Here is a 15087-nt window from a genome sequence, read left to right on the forward strand (position 1 = left end):
TCACGCCCGCGGACCGGCATCGCAGCCCGCCGTCTACGACGTCGCGGCTGAGCGACTCCGACACATCCGACTGCGACGTATCCAGGGAGCAAAGGAGAACAGCTGACGGTGCCAGTATAAGCAGTATCGGCAGTTCCTCCAGGTAAGAGCATCCTTCGAAATCTCGCTACGTCGCGGTTCCGTTCCCTCCCACCTTAACCTCCCTCGCCCACCCCCATCCCCCTCCTTCAAACCGAACGATATAATATATACCTCGGGGTTCGAGAGCGTGCTATTTTCACGGGCGAGATGCGCCACGAATATATACATATACATACGTATGTATACATATATGTATTTATATATATACACATGTATATATGTATACCCCACGGCCAAAGAACATCCCCACAGCCCGCCCCGAGAACGGCTAACGAGATCCGCTTCGTCTTTGACTTCGAGCACGCAACATCTTCGCCGAGCCTGGCTAGGAACCGAACCGAATGGAATTACGTGCGCTATCAACCGTGAGTCTGAGACCACCCTTCCACCTGTGTGTATCTGGTTGTATATGTGTATGTGTATATATATATACATATATATATATATACATATGTATATAGATAGATAGATAGATAGATTTTCGAGCGTAGTACGCGGTGAGCGGCTTTCGTTTCGCTGAACTTGTTGGTTGGCGCTCGTCATTGATTTCTACGCGGAATACTCTAATGGCTTCGCGGTGCTGTTATACTTAACCTTTATTACGCAAACGAAACGGTAGCGACAGAGAACACTGAGGGGGTAATGTGGCATTCGAATGGGTATTTTGTGAATTGAAGACTGGGTCAATAGTATAAAATCAAATGTATTTAACTAGTAAGTACAAAATGACTAACTTTCGCTTAGAATTACGGTCGTGAACTCTAGGGTTGTTCCACGCTGTTCTACGTTCTTTAACGACACCGACATCCACTCTTTTACTTCACTGACGCTCAAATTCACACTGTCTTCCCTTCGTTTGCCAACCCCACCCAAGCCATCGATCTTTTCTTTCTTCACCCTTAAAACTAACCCATAAATACTATTTTTAAAATAAAGCAAGCTATTGCTGCACTGCATCACCGTTCAGACCATCGACGCTACCAGTGGCCCAGTCGTAAATTACCTAAACCCTAGGGTCTACGTCCTAGAATAAAGCCTATATACCAACAATAAGGCCCTAGTTCGCGAAAGCCTCTCACGTTCTTGCAATGAGTCTATACTGATATTAAAAACAAACCCTTAGATAAAATTAATAACATAACTGAAGGATCAATTTTGTACCTTATCAATAATTCATACCTTAAAAATACTTCAACAACGGATATATAAAAACCGTTAAATCAACAATGAGTACGCGCGGTTTGTGATCAAAGGGGTAGGTCGCAGACTTACGGATTGGTGGTGTGCTGCTCGGTTCGTCCAAGGATTAACACGTGAATTTAACCAGCTCGGTGCACGTGGATCCGACCGCGTAAGAATTTGTCGAGGAAGTGCGAAGCTGTGTCGTGCAAGGTTCAGGGTGTGCAGTTCCTCAGGAATTAATGGTACTTAACCGCTAGGGGTGCTGCGCTACCAGTGTCCTTGGCCAATGGGACTCGTGTTACTAATCTGCCCGAGCGTTACTATCCCACGGCTTAAGATCCCGTTTACAGGTCTCGTAACCGGCATCGTAACTGTCGTCTCGTAATGGTTACTCCCGCTTCAGTGGTAGCGTGCAAAACCACTGGTCCTTAATCGTCAATAACACGAGACGACGATGCTCGTCGAGATTATCCCTCCTTCTGGTTTTGCTTCCGAACCATGAAATGTTTCTCTGAGCGTCTTTCTTGGCGATCATTGATTCCCTTCCGACTTATTGAGGAGGCACGAGTGGTGGTATCCGATGGAAAAGTCGGGGTATCGATCGATCGACCGCTCTTGTTCATCGGTTTTGGCTTTTTCCATGGAATCGATGATTCGTCGTTCCTGTGGTTTGCGACCTGACCACGGAGGGTTGCTTCCCTTGACGCTTAACTCGTTGACTGCCACAGTGGAACACGCCATACGTAACAAGACACGCTTTACTTCATTTTTTTAACGTCGTCGAAAATATATTTGCACTCAGTTAACAGAGGCTGTATTCTCCCATTTCCGAAGCAAGATCGGTAAACGTCCTACAGTAGTTTTGTTATGTCATCGGTCAGACTAACCGACTCGTCAGTAGTTACCGTTCGATATTTCCTCAACATTTCTTCAGAATTCTCTTTCATCCCTGGAAAACCGTGTTCTAGACGTCTGGTTCCTCATCCAAACGAACCACCGTACGCTTCCTTAATTACTCGAACTTCATTGACGCGGATTGCGCGGGTAGCAACGAGACTCTCTTCCGTGATTGCAAAAACGGTGGAGATCCCTGGAATTTCTTGTCTTCCGTACAGAAGGCGGCGTCACCGTGACGTAAGGCCGTCGACGACCACAACGTCGGTTGAACAGAGACGGGCAGACAATGCTCGCGAACGGTGGAGAATAACCGGAGTACGGGGGTGGCGGGAAAGAGAATTAGAGAGAGCGAGATAGAACGAGGTGAAACCGTGCGAGTGGGACAGAGGAGAGAGAGAGGAGGCTCTCGGCCAAGTTATAAAACTGGGCAACAAGCCAATTGACATGCCAGTTGGCCTGCAACCACCGCTGGCTGCGGAAGCCAGCCCCCTGAACCCCCGGTATCCATATTAATATTCCAACGATGACGTCCGATCGTTATTTGTGAGTGCAAAGTGCTTTCCCCGTCGAGCCTTCTGATCCTTTATTTTTCGCGGTGAAAACAAGACAAAAAAAAATTCGAACCGCCAATGGAGTGACGGGTTGAGGGTATTACGGGGGTTGGTAGTAGGAGGGGAGCAGGTCTACGTGACCGGTGGGAAACGTGGAAAACAAAAAGGAAACGAGAGGAAAACAGGAGAGTGGAATGGAAAGCCCACGGGGCCACGGAGAAACGGTAACCGCGCCGGACAGCGTGTCTAAACAGATCCACTTTGAATGGAACTCTTAATAAAGTTTTTATCGTTTCCATCCCTCCACGGTGGTGCAATTTCCTTGAATTTCGTGACCGTCGGCGCGCACCGGTGTGTGTCTTTCGGATTCGGTGACTCCGAGCAAGCATCCAGGCGTCACGTACCTGTACACCGGTTAATCGGACTGCCTTTAAATTCGCGAAATCTCATCGAAGTTGGTGAACAGTGCGATAGAACGCAATGCTTTCTGTGATGTTCCGAAGTGATAGAACGTGCGTGTGGTGGGCGTGATGTAAAGTGTCCGTCGGGAGCTCTGTGCGATCACGTATCCCGGGAATGCATTTTCGGATTACTCGTGACTGGAATTCGAAGGGGAAGAAGACCACCGAAGATGCAAGGCGCACGAGGTTACCACTACTACCCCGCGACTACGACCACCGCGGAGGGAATCTCGAAGAGGAGCTGGATCCCGTTGCCCCGAGCCCGGCCGCTTTGTCCCGTCTCGCTCTCTCGGTTACCATTTCCAGCTCTAATTGGTCGAACCTTTGTAAATTTATTCCGCGGATGATGCTCTGCATTCAAGCTGCTCGCCTACTCGAGAAAAGGGAGGGGGGTGGGGGTGGGTGGTTTTCTAGTCGCTTCTCTAGAAACGTAATGCGATTGCCCGGGCAGCAGAAGAAGGGAGAAAGCAAGCTCGCTCGGCGCCGGCCGCTCGCTTTCATTTGTAATCAATCGCCTTATCTCCCGACCCTCTTCGGTTCGAGGGTGCTTGAATAATAATAATATCTGAAAGTTGCCGAGAGCTCGTTGAAAATTGCACGACACAGCCTCGCTCCGTGGAAAGTTGCGGATCCTCCCCCCTCCATCCCCTCGACTCTGTCGAAAGTTTCGCGAAAGCTGCCTCCGCGATTCCTTGAACCTCCCTTCCATCCCCTCTCCCCGCCCAAAATGTTCCCTTTGAAATGTTCATCGAACGTCGTTCTCAGTTCGTCGCGTAAAATCGACGTGGATCGTTTACAGTCGAAAAGAGAGAAAGGTGTGTGTGTGTGCGTGCGCGTGTTAAAGAGAGAGAGATAGTGAGAGAGAGAGAGTGTATGAGTGAGGGGGAGAAAGAGAGAGAGAGAGAGAGAGATTGAGGATCGACGATACACCTCGAGGTCGGGTTTGTGGTTCGACGTTGTGAATCTGTAGTAACGATTCGGAACGACCGCGTGCTTCATTAATCCATCTGGCCTCAATCTGCGTGGGCCCCGCTGACCAATTTCTTTTTTTCTCTTTCTCCCTCGCGGTTTGTCCGTCGAACGCGTCGAAGACCGCGGTGAAAAAGAACGCTTACGAACCGTGTACGTACGGGAATATACAGGGTGTAATAAAAGTGTTGTAGGTCCCTGGAATGGGTCACTAATGAGGTAATTTGGAACCAGGTTTTACCTTAGCAAAGATCTTATCAGAGACTTTGTTAATGAGATATTAATGAAAAACGCCGACCAATCAGTGTGCGAGTTTGCTCTCGTTAACAAAATCTCGGATAACATTTTTCACTTTCTCGCTAGTGACCCATTTCAGGGACCTACAACACTTTTGTTACACCCTGTATAATTGAAACATGCCCGGAATATCAGGTGTGCCGGCCCGCTCGGCGTCCAGATATTTAATAACCTTCAATATCGTCTAACAAGATTATCCGGAAAGGGTTTCACTTGGTTACATTAATAAATCCATCGTCGGGAGGGAGCCGAGTCGGCGGCCGCGATCAGATCGATCTTTTTTTCTTCCGCCCGGGGGTGAAGTATCCGTTTGGGATATTTTCCGAGGGAAGACTGTTTCTTTTGTGTGTGTTTTTTTTTTTATTAATTCGGTTGCCAGTCGATTGTTGGTTTTATGTTGCGAGACTCTCCATGGGAGTGTATTCAGTTTTCCTTGCGAGAGAAAGAAAGTTAAGAGTATTAATTCCGCGTTGGCACCGACCAACATCTGTTATCTGCGTTGATTTCATTTTGTAATCGTGTGCTCTGTTATTTATTTTTTAGGTTTCATAATATGCCGTCAAATTATAAGCGGTACGGCTATTACAACTTATATTTTCCTCCTCTCTTCACGAATCACGCAGTCACCCCACCGTTCTTGCATCCACACCGTTAGGTTTATAATTATAGCGTTACTGCGCGTAGATCGCGTATTACGTAGATTGCGTATACCGACGCGATCCGCACGCGTTAGATCGGCGTTCAAGGAGTCGAAAAAAGAAGCATGAACGAAATAATGCAGACAAAAAAATACGACTTTGTTTTGTTCCCGCGATTTTTCCAAAGTAAAGGACGGACTTAATGACGCCCCGCGCTCCGTACGCCATCGTTGACGAGAAACGACGAAAACGATCACGGAATTCCTTCCAATGGGTTGACACGGTGATCGAGTACACTGGAACGAGCTTCGTGCACCGGAATTTAGACGAGGATAGGAAATAGAAATTCTCGATAAATCTGGAACACCATAAGTCTCTATTTTTCACGATTTTACAAATTGAAAGGAAGAAAATATTCCTATTACTTTAACTCCTCATTTTCTCAACTTAATTTGTCTCTTGGTATAAAATAGACACTGTGATAGAAAATTAATTTGATAAAGAGATAAATAGTTAAATTTGCATATTCTTTTATATACAGAGTGGTAACTGGTGGTACAACCGGAACGGGGTGATTCTACATAAAAAATATGAGTCGAAAATATGGAATAAAATTTTTTCATTTGACACTCCGTTGTCGAAAAAATTGACTTTGAATATCTGTTCTCCACGCGTGCAACTGCATACGATTAGGCTAGCGCGTCTGTTCGTTGCAGTCCATTTCTACTTACTACCATGCCACCAATACACGCGTTCCACATTAATTTACATTAAGTCACAGAGCCTCAGCTAAAGGTTAATAGGAATATTCTCTTGCAAATAACGCAAGCAACAACTGCACCAATAGTTATAATTTTCCATAAAAAAAGGTCGAATGCAAAGGACATCGGTTCACGAAGTTTTCCAATCTTCTTTCTTCTCTCCTCGAAAACTTCGTTTCGTTATCACACACGGCCGACCTCTAGAACAATATTCAGCTCTATCTGTCCGAGGTGAATCCGCACGGGGCCACGCGCTCGTTAAAGCGACCATAACTGATATGTCTTCCAGGCATATTCAACTTACACCCTCGCGCGCGGAGTTTCTACATATACAGGTTGTCCCACTTAACGTGAGCACCTTTAGTATCTCACTTGCTTTCGATTTGCAGAAAATTTATTTCAATAAATGTTCAAAGTTATGTCCATCAGCATCGATGCATTTTTACACTGATCCCTCTATCATAGTTATTTTATTATTTAAATCGGTTCTCATACATTTCTGGATTTTTGGTACTCAAAGTCACACTATTTAGGTCATTGGATTGCTTTTTTAACCAAATAATACTTTCTCCTCACACTTTATTTGTATCTTCAAAAACACGCGAGCATATCGAAGGTGCTGACTTTAGGTGGAACACCTTGTATAACCAACGAGTATAGTGCTTCTCCGAGCTATACTGACTTTAGGTGTGACCCTTTCAGTTGATGTACTATGTGATACCTTTAAGGTTACAAGGCTGTACTACTTATTCAATCCCAGTTACTTTCTTTAAATACACGTCTGAAATACTTTTTATATTCTTCAATTTTGGAACTATTTCTTCTTTTATAGGATGTAAAACTATTTAAGAAATGTTTTGTCTGCACGTTTTGGTGTACGTACACCTCTAGGGCTCCAACAGCCACTATCTCCAAAATATGTTTTACAAGGACTGGAAACCCTGCTACTTTTACGAAGTCACTATAATTCGGACAGGCATTATATCCCCGTATTAGACGCTGAAGGCTGATTCCTCGGCTGCGTTTCCACCCCCTATAACCGACTCGTTTCTTCGGTGTCCGTGCACCGAGTGAAGAAATCGTAATTTTACGGCCACGGATCGTCGAGACCCGCACCCGGGAGGGAACTCCGTCCTACGTGCCTCGTTTCTCGTCGGGAGTGAACCGAGGTACAATCGGGACACCGTGTCGGATGATCGGGCCGCGAAAACGGGAACGTAGTTCAGGCGCAGAGATTTTCTAGTAGGTCACCGATCACGTAGGCACACGTAGGCGTCATCGTGTCATCGCTTCTTGCATCCATCTCCACCGTTCTCTTTGCGTTTCTTTATTGTTTCGTTTACGAGAATACTTAGATTGCGAGATGACATGGCTTTCTAGTTTTTCTTTTTTTTTTCCGCTTAGTGCAACGCCGTGTATGCATCGGCCGGGGTGGCTCCATATTTTCCCCGTTCACGAAAGCTTCAACCTCGCAGATTTTGGGTAGCGTCCAGTTCGCCGAGGACACGGTCCACGGTTTTAGTGTCTTCTTGGTGTTCCGTTGCCAGGATAGAAGGGTTGGGTGGGAGATTGTACAGGATGACTGGTCTGTTTTTTGTTTTATGCGGTTCGCGCGCGATCAATCGTAACCGTCCGACCGACGACGCGTTTTGTTACGCATTTGGCTCGGGTTAGATCGTGACGGGTGTTGTGCCTATGTTTGCCCCCGCGGATCTCCATTGTTTACAGCGGGCCAGCATTTTCTTTAGACTGGCCGGCTTCTTGGCAACGGAAACGTCCTTCCATTGTGGGGGACACCGATGGGGGGAGAAAAACGGTCCAACCCCCTTCTGTCTCGGCTTCCATTGGCAAGTAAATCGTAAAGATAGCTTCGCGCGCCCGAATATATGTATATCTCGCAGGAGTATGCATTTGCACTTTGCAGATCGAGTGGTTTGCGAGCAGTTCGCTGCGGAATGAGGTAATAAGTATTGCCGTTGGAAGTAATTTATTCCTGTGTTTATATCTCTGTGCGGTGTGTCTGCGTGTTTACAATAACGACATTTCATTCGATAAAAGTTGAACGGTAATCAATCGTGTACGAAACTGTGAAAAAACAAAAGAAAGAGGAGAACCTAGAAATATGTTTTTGGATCGTTCAAATTTCGTTCAGGTTCATTCGACGAAAGGAATCAATTGTTCCAAGGGTCAATAGTTAGTGTCTCACTCTGTCCAGTATACATATACCTCTATCGCCAAGTAGGATGTAAATATATTTAAAAAAAAAAAGAGAAGACCGAGCTTGCTCACGCGAGTGATTATTATTTTGTGACAAAACGATGGCTACCGGGACCAACCCTATATCGTCCCGGGTCCGTAACTAACCTTTTGGTACCGTTATTGTTTTTCTGCCAAGTAGTAGAAACTCGCATCCTCTGTCTTGGTTTGTCCGCTTCTCCGAGTTCGTTTCCTTTTTCTTTTTCATTTTTCGTGTGTTGATCAGACGACACGATGAGCAACGCAGCCGTAGTAATTGCATATTTGATTACATACGCATTTTCGCCAATGAGAACCAGCCTGGCCGCATGCACTCTGTAAATCTAGCCGCGAGATCACAGCACTCGCCCCATTTAAAGAACAAAAAAAAAAAACAAAAAAAAAAAAAAAAGAACGCGAGCTGTGCGTGGATGGTGAGCACCGGAGCCGAAGGGACATGTCGCCGCAGGGGCGTAAACGGGCAGCCCTCATGATCCGCGATCAGCCAGCGTCTATTTCTGGCTACCAGACCTATCGCAAGGTGAGTGAAAAATATTTTTCCTCGAACACTGGTTAATATATGTGTCCTTCTTTTGGGATAGGAAACGCGATAAATTCAATCTTGACCATTCGAATTTGATCTTCTTCGTATACAATTAGCTTACACGAATCTTTTCGTTTCTTCTCTCGATCTTTTCTAATATCCGTAGGGATATTATACACGTCGAGATCATTGTTGTGAATAAAATCCTCGACAGGGATCGAAATGGATTTCGGGATAGGCAAGTTACGAGTCGCATCGAATCCGATCAGTTTTTCGATCAAGTTCCTTTAATGGCGCTCGCCCGACCCAGTAATTGATTTACCATCGGTCCCGGAGTACCGAACGGTGTTGCTAAATTTTCTCGTGATTCCCCAGGACGATATTCATCGAGGAATGATGAGCCACAGGTCGCACAGCGCGGCGCCTATGGACTCGCCGAGCCTTCGGTACCGTGGCAGGTCTCAGAGTCCCACCGGTCATCGGTCTCTGTCGCCGCCGGAACACAGATCCATGCCCTATTCCCATGGCTACGTATCGACCAGGTATGGGAGTTATGTCCACGAAGTCTTCTTCCGCCCTAGCGGAGTCTTGCGACGTGAAACGATGGTGGTGATACGGTGTGTGTCGTTTGCGGATATTTCAGATTCGCCTCGAGGTCAGCGACAGCCACTCCTACCGGCTCTCCGAAGAAGAGACAGCTGCCTATGATCCCGGCGGCTCTGAAGGAGAAAGCCGACCAGGACCTCGAGGAAAGAGCTAGGTTCATGAGACATCATAATAGGCAGGTGCACACCACGTACAGGAGTACGGGCATGGGAGGTGAGAGCCTATCCCCTAAACTTATCAGCATGTGGCTGGACTCGATAACTTTTACTTCATGCAGTAAATGATCCGATTCGGAATGTCCCATGTTTTCGCAGGTTGGGAAAGACACTATAGCGGGCTGTCGGACTCGGATCTGCCCTCGATGGGTCACGATCCGTTGTCCCTACAGCACAGGCATCCTTACCGTGTGCGCAGCACCAGACGGGGACACTTAAGTCCCGAGAAAGACGTGCTTGGTGATCTTGGTGATTCCGATATGGAGAGCTTAGCCTCCGTGACGAGCAGTGCCTTTAGTACGCAATCGGAACGACCACGTGCCTCTAGGGGACTAATGTGAGTATAGCTCGATGTCTATTTGTATAATAATTTCGAGTCGATGACCTTTTTTGCATTATTCGAAGTCAGTGTACAAAGCAAAACAAGTTCCATAGAGAAGAAATTATCCCTTTAGAGAAGACAGCCATCCATTGTACCGTTTTTTGATTTATGTGACACTCGAATAACTCATGGTTTTCGTTTCCTTTTTCCTTCTTGTATTATTATTTTTCATTTGTTATTTCGCTAACCTTAATCGCAGAATGCATACTTAATAGCGTGATTCAAGTTTGGGTTCCAAGTTGATCGTTGTTCCTGTCGACAGACCATATATGGCACTACGCGGACAGAATGGAACATTTGATGGCTCACCTTCTCAATCGACGATAATCCCTGAATTAAATGGACATTGCCGAATGATATGTCACCCTGTAGTTGCACTATTCATCTTTCCCCCTCGCCTGCTTGATAGGTTCCCACCTTCCTTCCGCGCTCTTCTTCGTGGTTTCTCTATCTGTTTAGTGGCTAGTTTGCACCTCCTATGCACCGTGTCAATGTCCATTTAATACTGTCCCATTCTAATAAAAAAAAAGCAGGGATTGGTGCGTGGCGTTGGTCGAACGGCTAGGTGTACCTACGTTTAATACACGTCACTATATATTATATGTATGTGTGTGTAATCACCAAAGAGACTTAATCAATCGTCGCACTTGTCCTCCAAAAAAAAAAAAACAAAAAAAAAACACCTGCATTTCTATTTGTTCGGCGAGTGACAATATGCACAAAATTCGCAGGTCAAATCCGCTAACTCTATCTGTATACTATCAAAAAGAAAAAGTATAAAAACGGTAAAACCGGGAGTAAAACCCTAATCAGAGAAACCGAAAGTAAGAAGGGAAACAAAACGCGTTCGATCGATCGCGAACGTGCGAGTAGAGTCATTTAGTTTTGAGAATAGACAAAAAAAGAATGTAATTAAAAGTATATGTATATACTACGTGTACATATACGAAGAATGGGCTGAAAAAGAACACGTTTTTATAAAATGTTTAAACCGCAGATCCGTTAAAAACTTTATATGAAAAACATTGTTTCCAGACCGACAGTTAAAAACGTTTTAATACCCGGTGTCATATCCCCTATGCCCCTGCCCCCTAGGCGCAATAGGCGCAGGCACAGACTTAGGGTACCCTGCAGCGAATGTCACTGTCCGAACAACAATCCCACCAAGCCCAGGAGCAACAATCCAAGCAAGCACAATCCCACAACCACCACCACTACCACAACCACAACCACCACCCCGCATCCCCTCGTACGGAGCAAGTCCGCAGTGGTGCGCTCGTTGTACAGAAAGATGCGTACGCCGTTCACGAGATCGCAGACCGTCGACGAGAACATGCTGAGATATTACAGCCCGGAGACCAGCGAGTACAGCGTCTCCGAGGGTTACATGCTCAAGCCCGAGGAGCTAACCGGTAGCTCCAAGAAACGTATACCGGAGATATACGTCGAGGATTGTCTTCGTGTCGACTTCAACGATCGTCTCATCGAGAAGTTTCGCGGCCGTTACGGCTCTCCTTATCTGCTGGACACCGGTGCCCGTAGACGTTCGCGTAGCTGGCAAGATCGTACGGCCGGTGGTTACAGAACCGCGGCGAAGGCTAGACACCAAATGTTCACGAGAGGCTTTCACGACTGTACGGACGACGTCGGGATTAGGAATTTAGATCTTAGCTTGCGGCCGCGTCGATCGTTTCTGTTCACGAAAGCTCGAAGCTTCGATTACGACGTTCTACACGACACGTACAGCGATCGTTATGGTTTTGGGATAGGCGCCGGTCCTCTGTCGCGTCGAGCGAAAAGCTTCGAGTACGACAACATATCCGGTAATATATTCAGCGACGATAGCCTGCGTACAGCGAGAAGGAAACTGAAGAAGAATATGTCGATCTGCGACTCGAAGTACGGCGAGAAAATACCCGCGTTGGACGATCAAAGCAAATCGTATCTGGACTCGAACGACGACGACAAGCTGGCCGATCGTGTGATCCAGACGAATTACGATTACATGATGCTCAATCAGGATCACAAGCCGTTCTACGGTTACGAGACCGATTTCTGTTGCGGCGAGCCAAATGTATACGTGTCCCGTTTCGGTCAGCCGGGCGTCGATCTCGATCTCGGGAGGAAGAACTATCGTTACGACCTGTTTCGTGGAAACACTTTCAACAGCGACGTTCCTATCGGTTTACGAAACGTTCTTGGTAGAGAGGATCCGACCAAAAGGAAGTACATAGACTCGATGTTTCAGGATCACGATTCCACGTTCGGTCGTAATATATCGGAGAAACGAACAAAGAATTATGACGGCGATGTCTGCGATCCGACCACCGATCACATCTACTGCAGCATCGACGAAGCATTATCGCCGGCGGAGAATTACGGCCGTGATGTCACGTGCTCGTCGCTGCACGCCACGTCCGATCTGGATCAGTACGACAATCAGAGAACAAGCCGAAGCGGTCGTAGACGAGCGAAAAGCAGCGAGTCGTATCTGGAGAACGGATACGACGGTTACGAATGGGACATCGAGTACGACGAGGGGTTCGTCGACCGAGGGAAGATCGAGGATTACGATCAACGTGTGTACGGTTACGAGGATCACCTTCAGCAGTCGCGACACGACGGACAGATGATGTACGAGGACGATTATTACGACCGTAGGGCAGATCGAAGCCGAAGCGGTAGCTCACGGAAAAAGAGATCGTCCCAGTACATCGACAACGAGTACATCGCGGACGGTTATTGCGACTATCGTTCCGCGGAGGAGTACGATTATCAAGCGCACAGCGGTCCAGAATGTATGCGAACGACCGAACAATACCAGAGCAACACGCTGCCCCGTAGGAGACGAAGAAGAAGCAACAGAAGAGGCAGCAGAGAAACTAGCATAGGCGTATACGAGAATGTCCAACCGTACACAAGCGTCAAAGACCGGCTGACCGTTCCAACATTATCCGAGAGTAAGAGAATGATGTTACAGCGCGCAGAGTCGTCGCCGGTGTTACGCTCGGACGAGGAACTGAGTTCGTCGGAACGGTCCGAGAGAATGAAACGTTTGTATCGTCGTAAACGTAACAGCAGCTGTCCCGAGGCCAGGGAACTTCGTTATTACGATCGCCGGAAAGACGAGGAGAGGAGCACGAATTTTATCCTAGACTCGGACGAGGAGTTCGGCTCGATGGAAACGGTCGTGTGCGCCGATTGCTTCCGTCAGAAGAACGACACAGGCGTTATTAGCGAGGGGACTAGGTATTACGAGACGAAACAGGACGGTTACGTTGCGGACACCAGATACGATTACGGTGACGGACAGATCTGCGATCCGGAGACGTGCGAGCTAGCTAGGTCCGAGTCGTTGCGCGCGTATCGCGTTAGGCGTAAGAGTAGCTGCCCCGAGTGTCGGGAGATCGCGATGTCGTCGGGCGAGTTAGGTAGATCATCCGGTTCCTTGCGACGTAACGAGGAACGAAGGCCGTCCGTAGTAGAGTCGCGGCCTCATAGGTACCGTAGACGTAACAGCAGCTGCCCGGAGGCCAGAGATCTCGAGCTGCTCGAGAAGAGGCAGCACCATCAGCAGCAACACCAGCAAGCCGTGCAACAACAGACGAACAGCAACACTCAGCAACAGCAACAACAACAGGGTAGTAAGAGGAATGTAGCGATCAGCGACACCCTCGAGTACTACGAGTACTCGATGGAGAGCGAGAGCCAGTGCAGCGAGAACTGCGGATTTGGCCCGTGCGATCCGCGTAGGCCCCGTAACCGAGCACCCCGCCCCGGTAACGCTAATTCAAGTCTCTTTGATTCCCAAACCGCTACCTCCGACACTGCTAAAAACTACCACCCACGGGCCGTCGATCACCACGATACCACCTCACGAAACACGAAATCGTCGTCGCGCGTCGCCAACCCCGACGATACCAACAACGCTGCCGTGGCCACGTCATCGCCGACGTCGTCGACTCGACGGCGTTCACGGAAAAAAACCGCAAACGACGCGCGGGACGAAAACGCCGGCAACGAACCGCGTGACGGCGACCCGCGGGACCGTCGATCGTCGTCGATGCCCGAAAGCAGCGAGTACACCGGCCAGTCGAGCTCGTACGAGAAGGCGTCCTCTAAGAGCCAGGGGGCCGAGAACGAGAACGACGAGCACGGCAAGAGGAGCCAGTTCGCCAGAAGCCTTAGCAACACCGACGCACCCCAAGACGAGAAAGTCGGTGAGTTTCTTTTTTTTTTTTTTTGGACGGTTGATCTTTGAACTAGAGCTGAAAGTATTTGGATATTCGAATACTTAGAATTACTCGAATATTTCGAATACTTTGAGTATTTCTAATAATTCGCATATTCGTAACAGCTCTACTTTGAACGTTGGGTACCACGAGCGGCCTTATGGTGTGCATCTATTTGTTGCGTATTCTCGTATCGTATTACCGTTGCGTATCATCGTATCGTAACGATGCAACGCTTGCCCATTCACATTGATAAATAACAGTGATGAGATACAAGAACATGCAACAAGTGGATATGCACCTTTTAGATTATACACATATTGGGTTTAACCTTTAACTACTGACAAAACTTGTTTTTGAGAAGGGAACTTTGGTGCTCCGAAAATTCTGATTTTTTTCAAAATCTTGCTACATTTGTAGGGCACCTCAATAGAAGCATCAGGCAATTTTATGTTCTGACTGACATTCACTTCTTTAAGGGAGAATTTAGCATTGACGAATAATAGCATTCAATTGGTTATAAAGAATGTTCCAACGTAGTTGGTTGTCGAGTTGTTTATCTCTGAGACTAGTGATCCGTAATTAAGGGTTAATACTTTTCTGGCTGAACGTAGTCTCTATTCAGCCTCATCGTATGATTAATGTCGTGCCAAGGATAATGAAAAAATATCTACGATGGCCTCTTTTTCTCTCGCGATTTATAATAGTGAAGATTATCAGTTATAGGAAATGTGTACGAGAACTCAAGACGTGTACGAAAACTTGTGAATAACCAACTAACCACTTTTTCTTCTTCCCTAGTTTCAGAATGATCGCAAATCCTCTACCGTTTTCTGATTTTAGCTACTTTTTTTTTTTATATTTCGCAAGCGGTACTGTCGTTGTATTCACGCGATGTCTATTCTACAGACGGTAGCTTGAGCGACACGGCGATCGGTCTGAACGTTGAGGACTCCTCGAGGAGAGCTCGGAAGAG

The 15087-nt window shown here is 47.2% G+C and overlaps 1 protein-coding gene across 1 annotated transcript in view; it reads left to right on the plus strand.

The window, feature by feature from the left end:
* Positions 1-15087, plus strand: part of LOC107187664 (regulating synaptic membrane exocytosis protein 2) — a 73467-nt gene that overhangs the window by 48842 nt on the left and 9538 nt on the right. The window contains exons 13-20 of the mRNA XM_015575807.1: positions 1-142; positions 5042-5071; positions 8481-8673; positions 9052-9218; positions 9320-9495; positions 9597-9834; positions 10915-14099; positions 15021-15082. The exon at positions 1-142 is cut by the window's left edge and continues 34 nt beyond it. Of these exons, the coding sequence (XP_015431293.1) occupies positions 1-142; positions 5042-5071; positions 8481-8673; positions 9052-9218; positions 9320-9495; positions 9597-9834; positions 10915-14099; positions 15021-15082 (4193 nt within the window). The remainder of the gene's footprint in view (positions 143-5041; positions 5072-8480; positions 8674-9051; positions 9219-9319; positions 9496-9596; positions 9835-10914; positions 14100-15020; positions 15083-15087) is intronic.

The sequence above is a fragment of the Dufourea novaeangliae genome, unplaced genomic scaffold (genome assembly GCF_001272555.1).
Source record: "Dufourea novaeangliae isolate 0120121106 unplaced genomic scaffold, ASM127255v1 scaffold101, whole genome shotgun sequence".
In the NCBI taxonomy this organism is placed as follows: Eukaryota; Metazoa; Arthropoda; class Insecta; order Hymenoptera; family Halictidae; genus Dufourea; species Dufourea novaeangliae.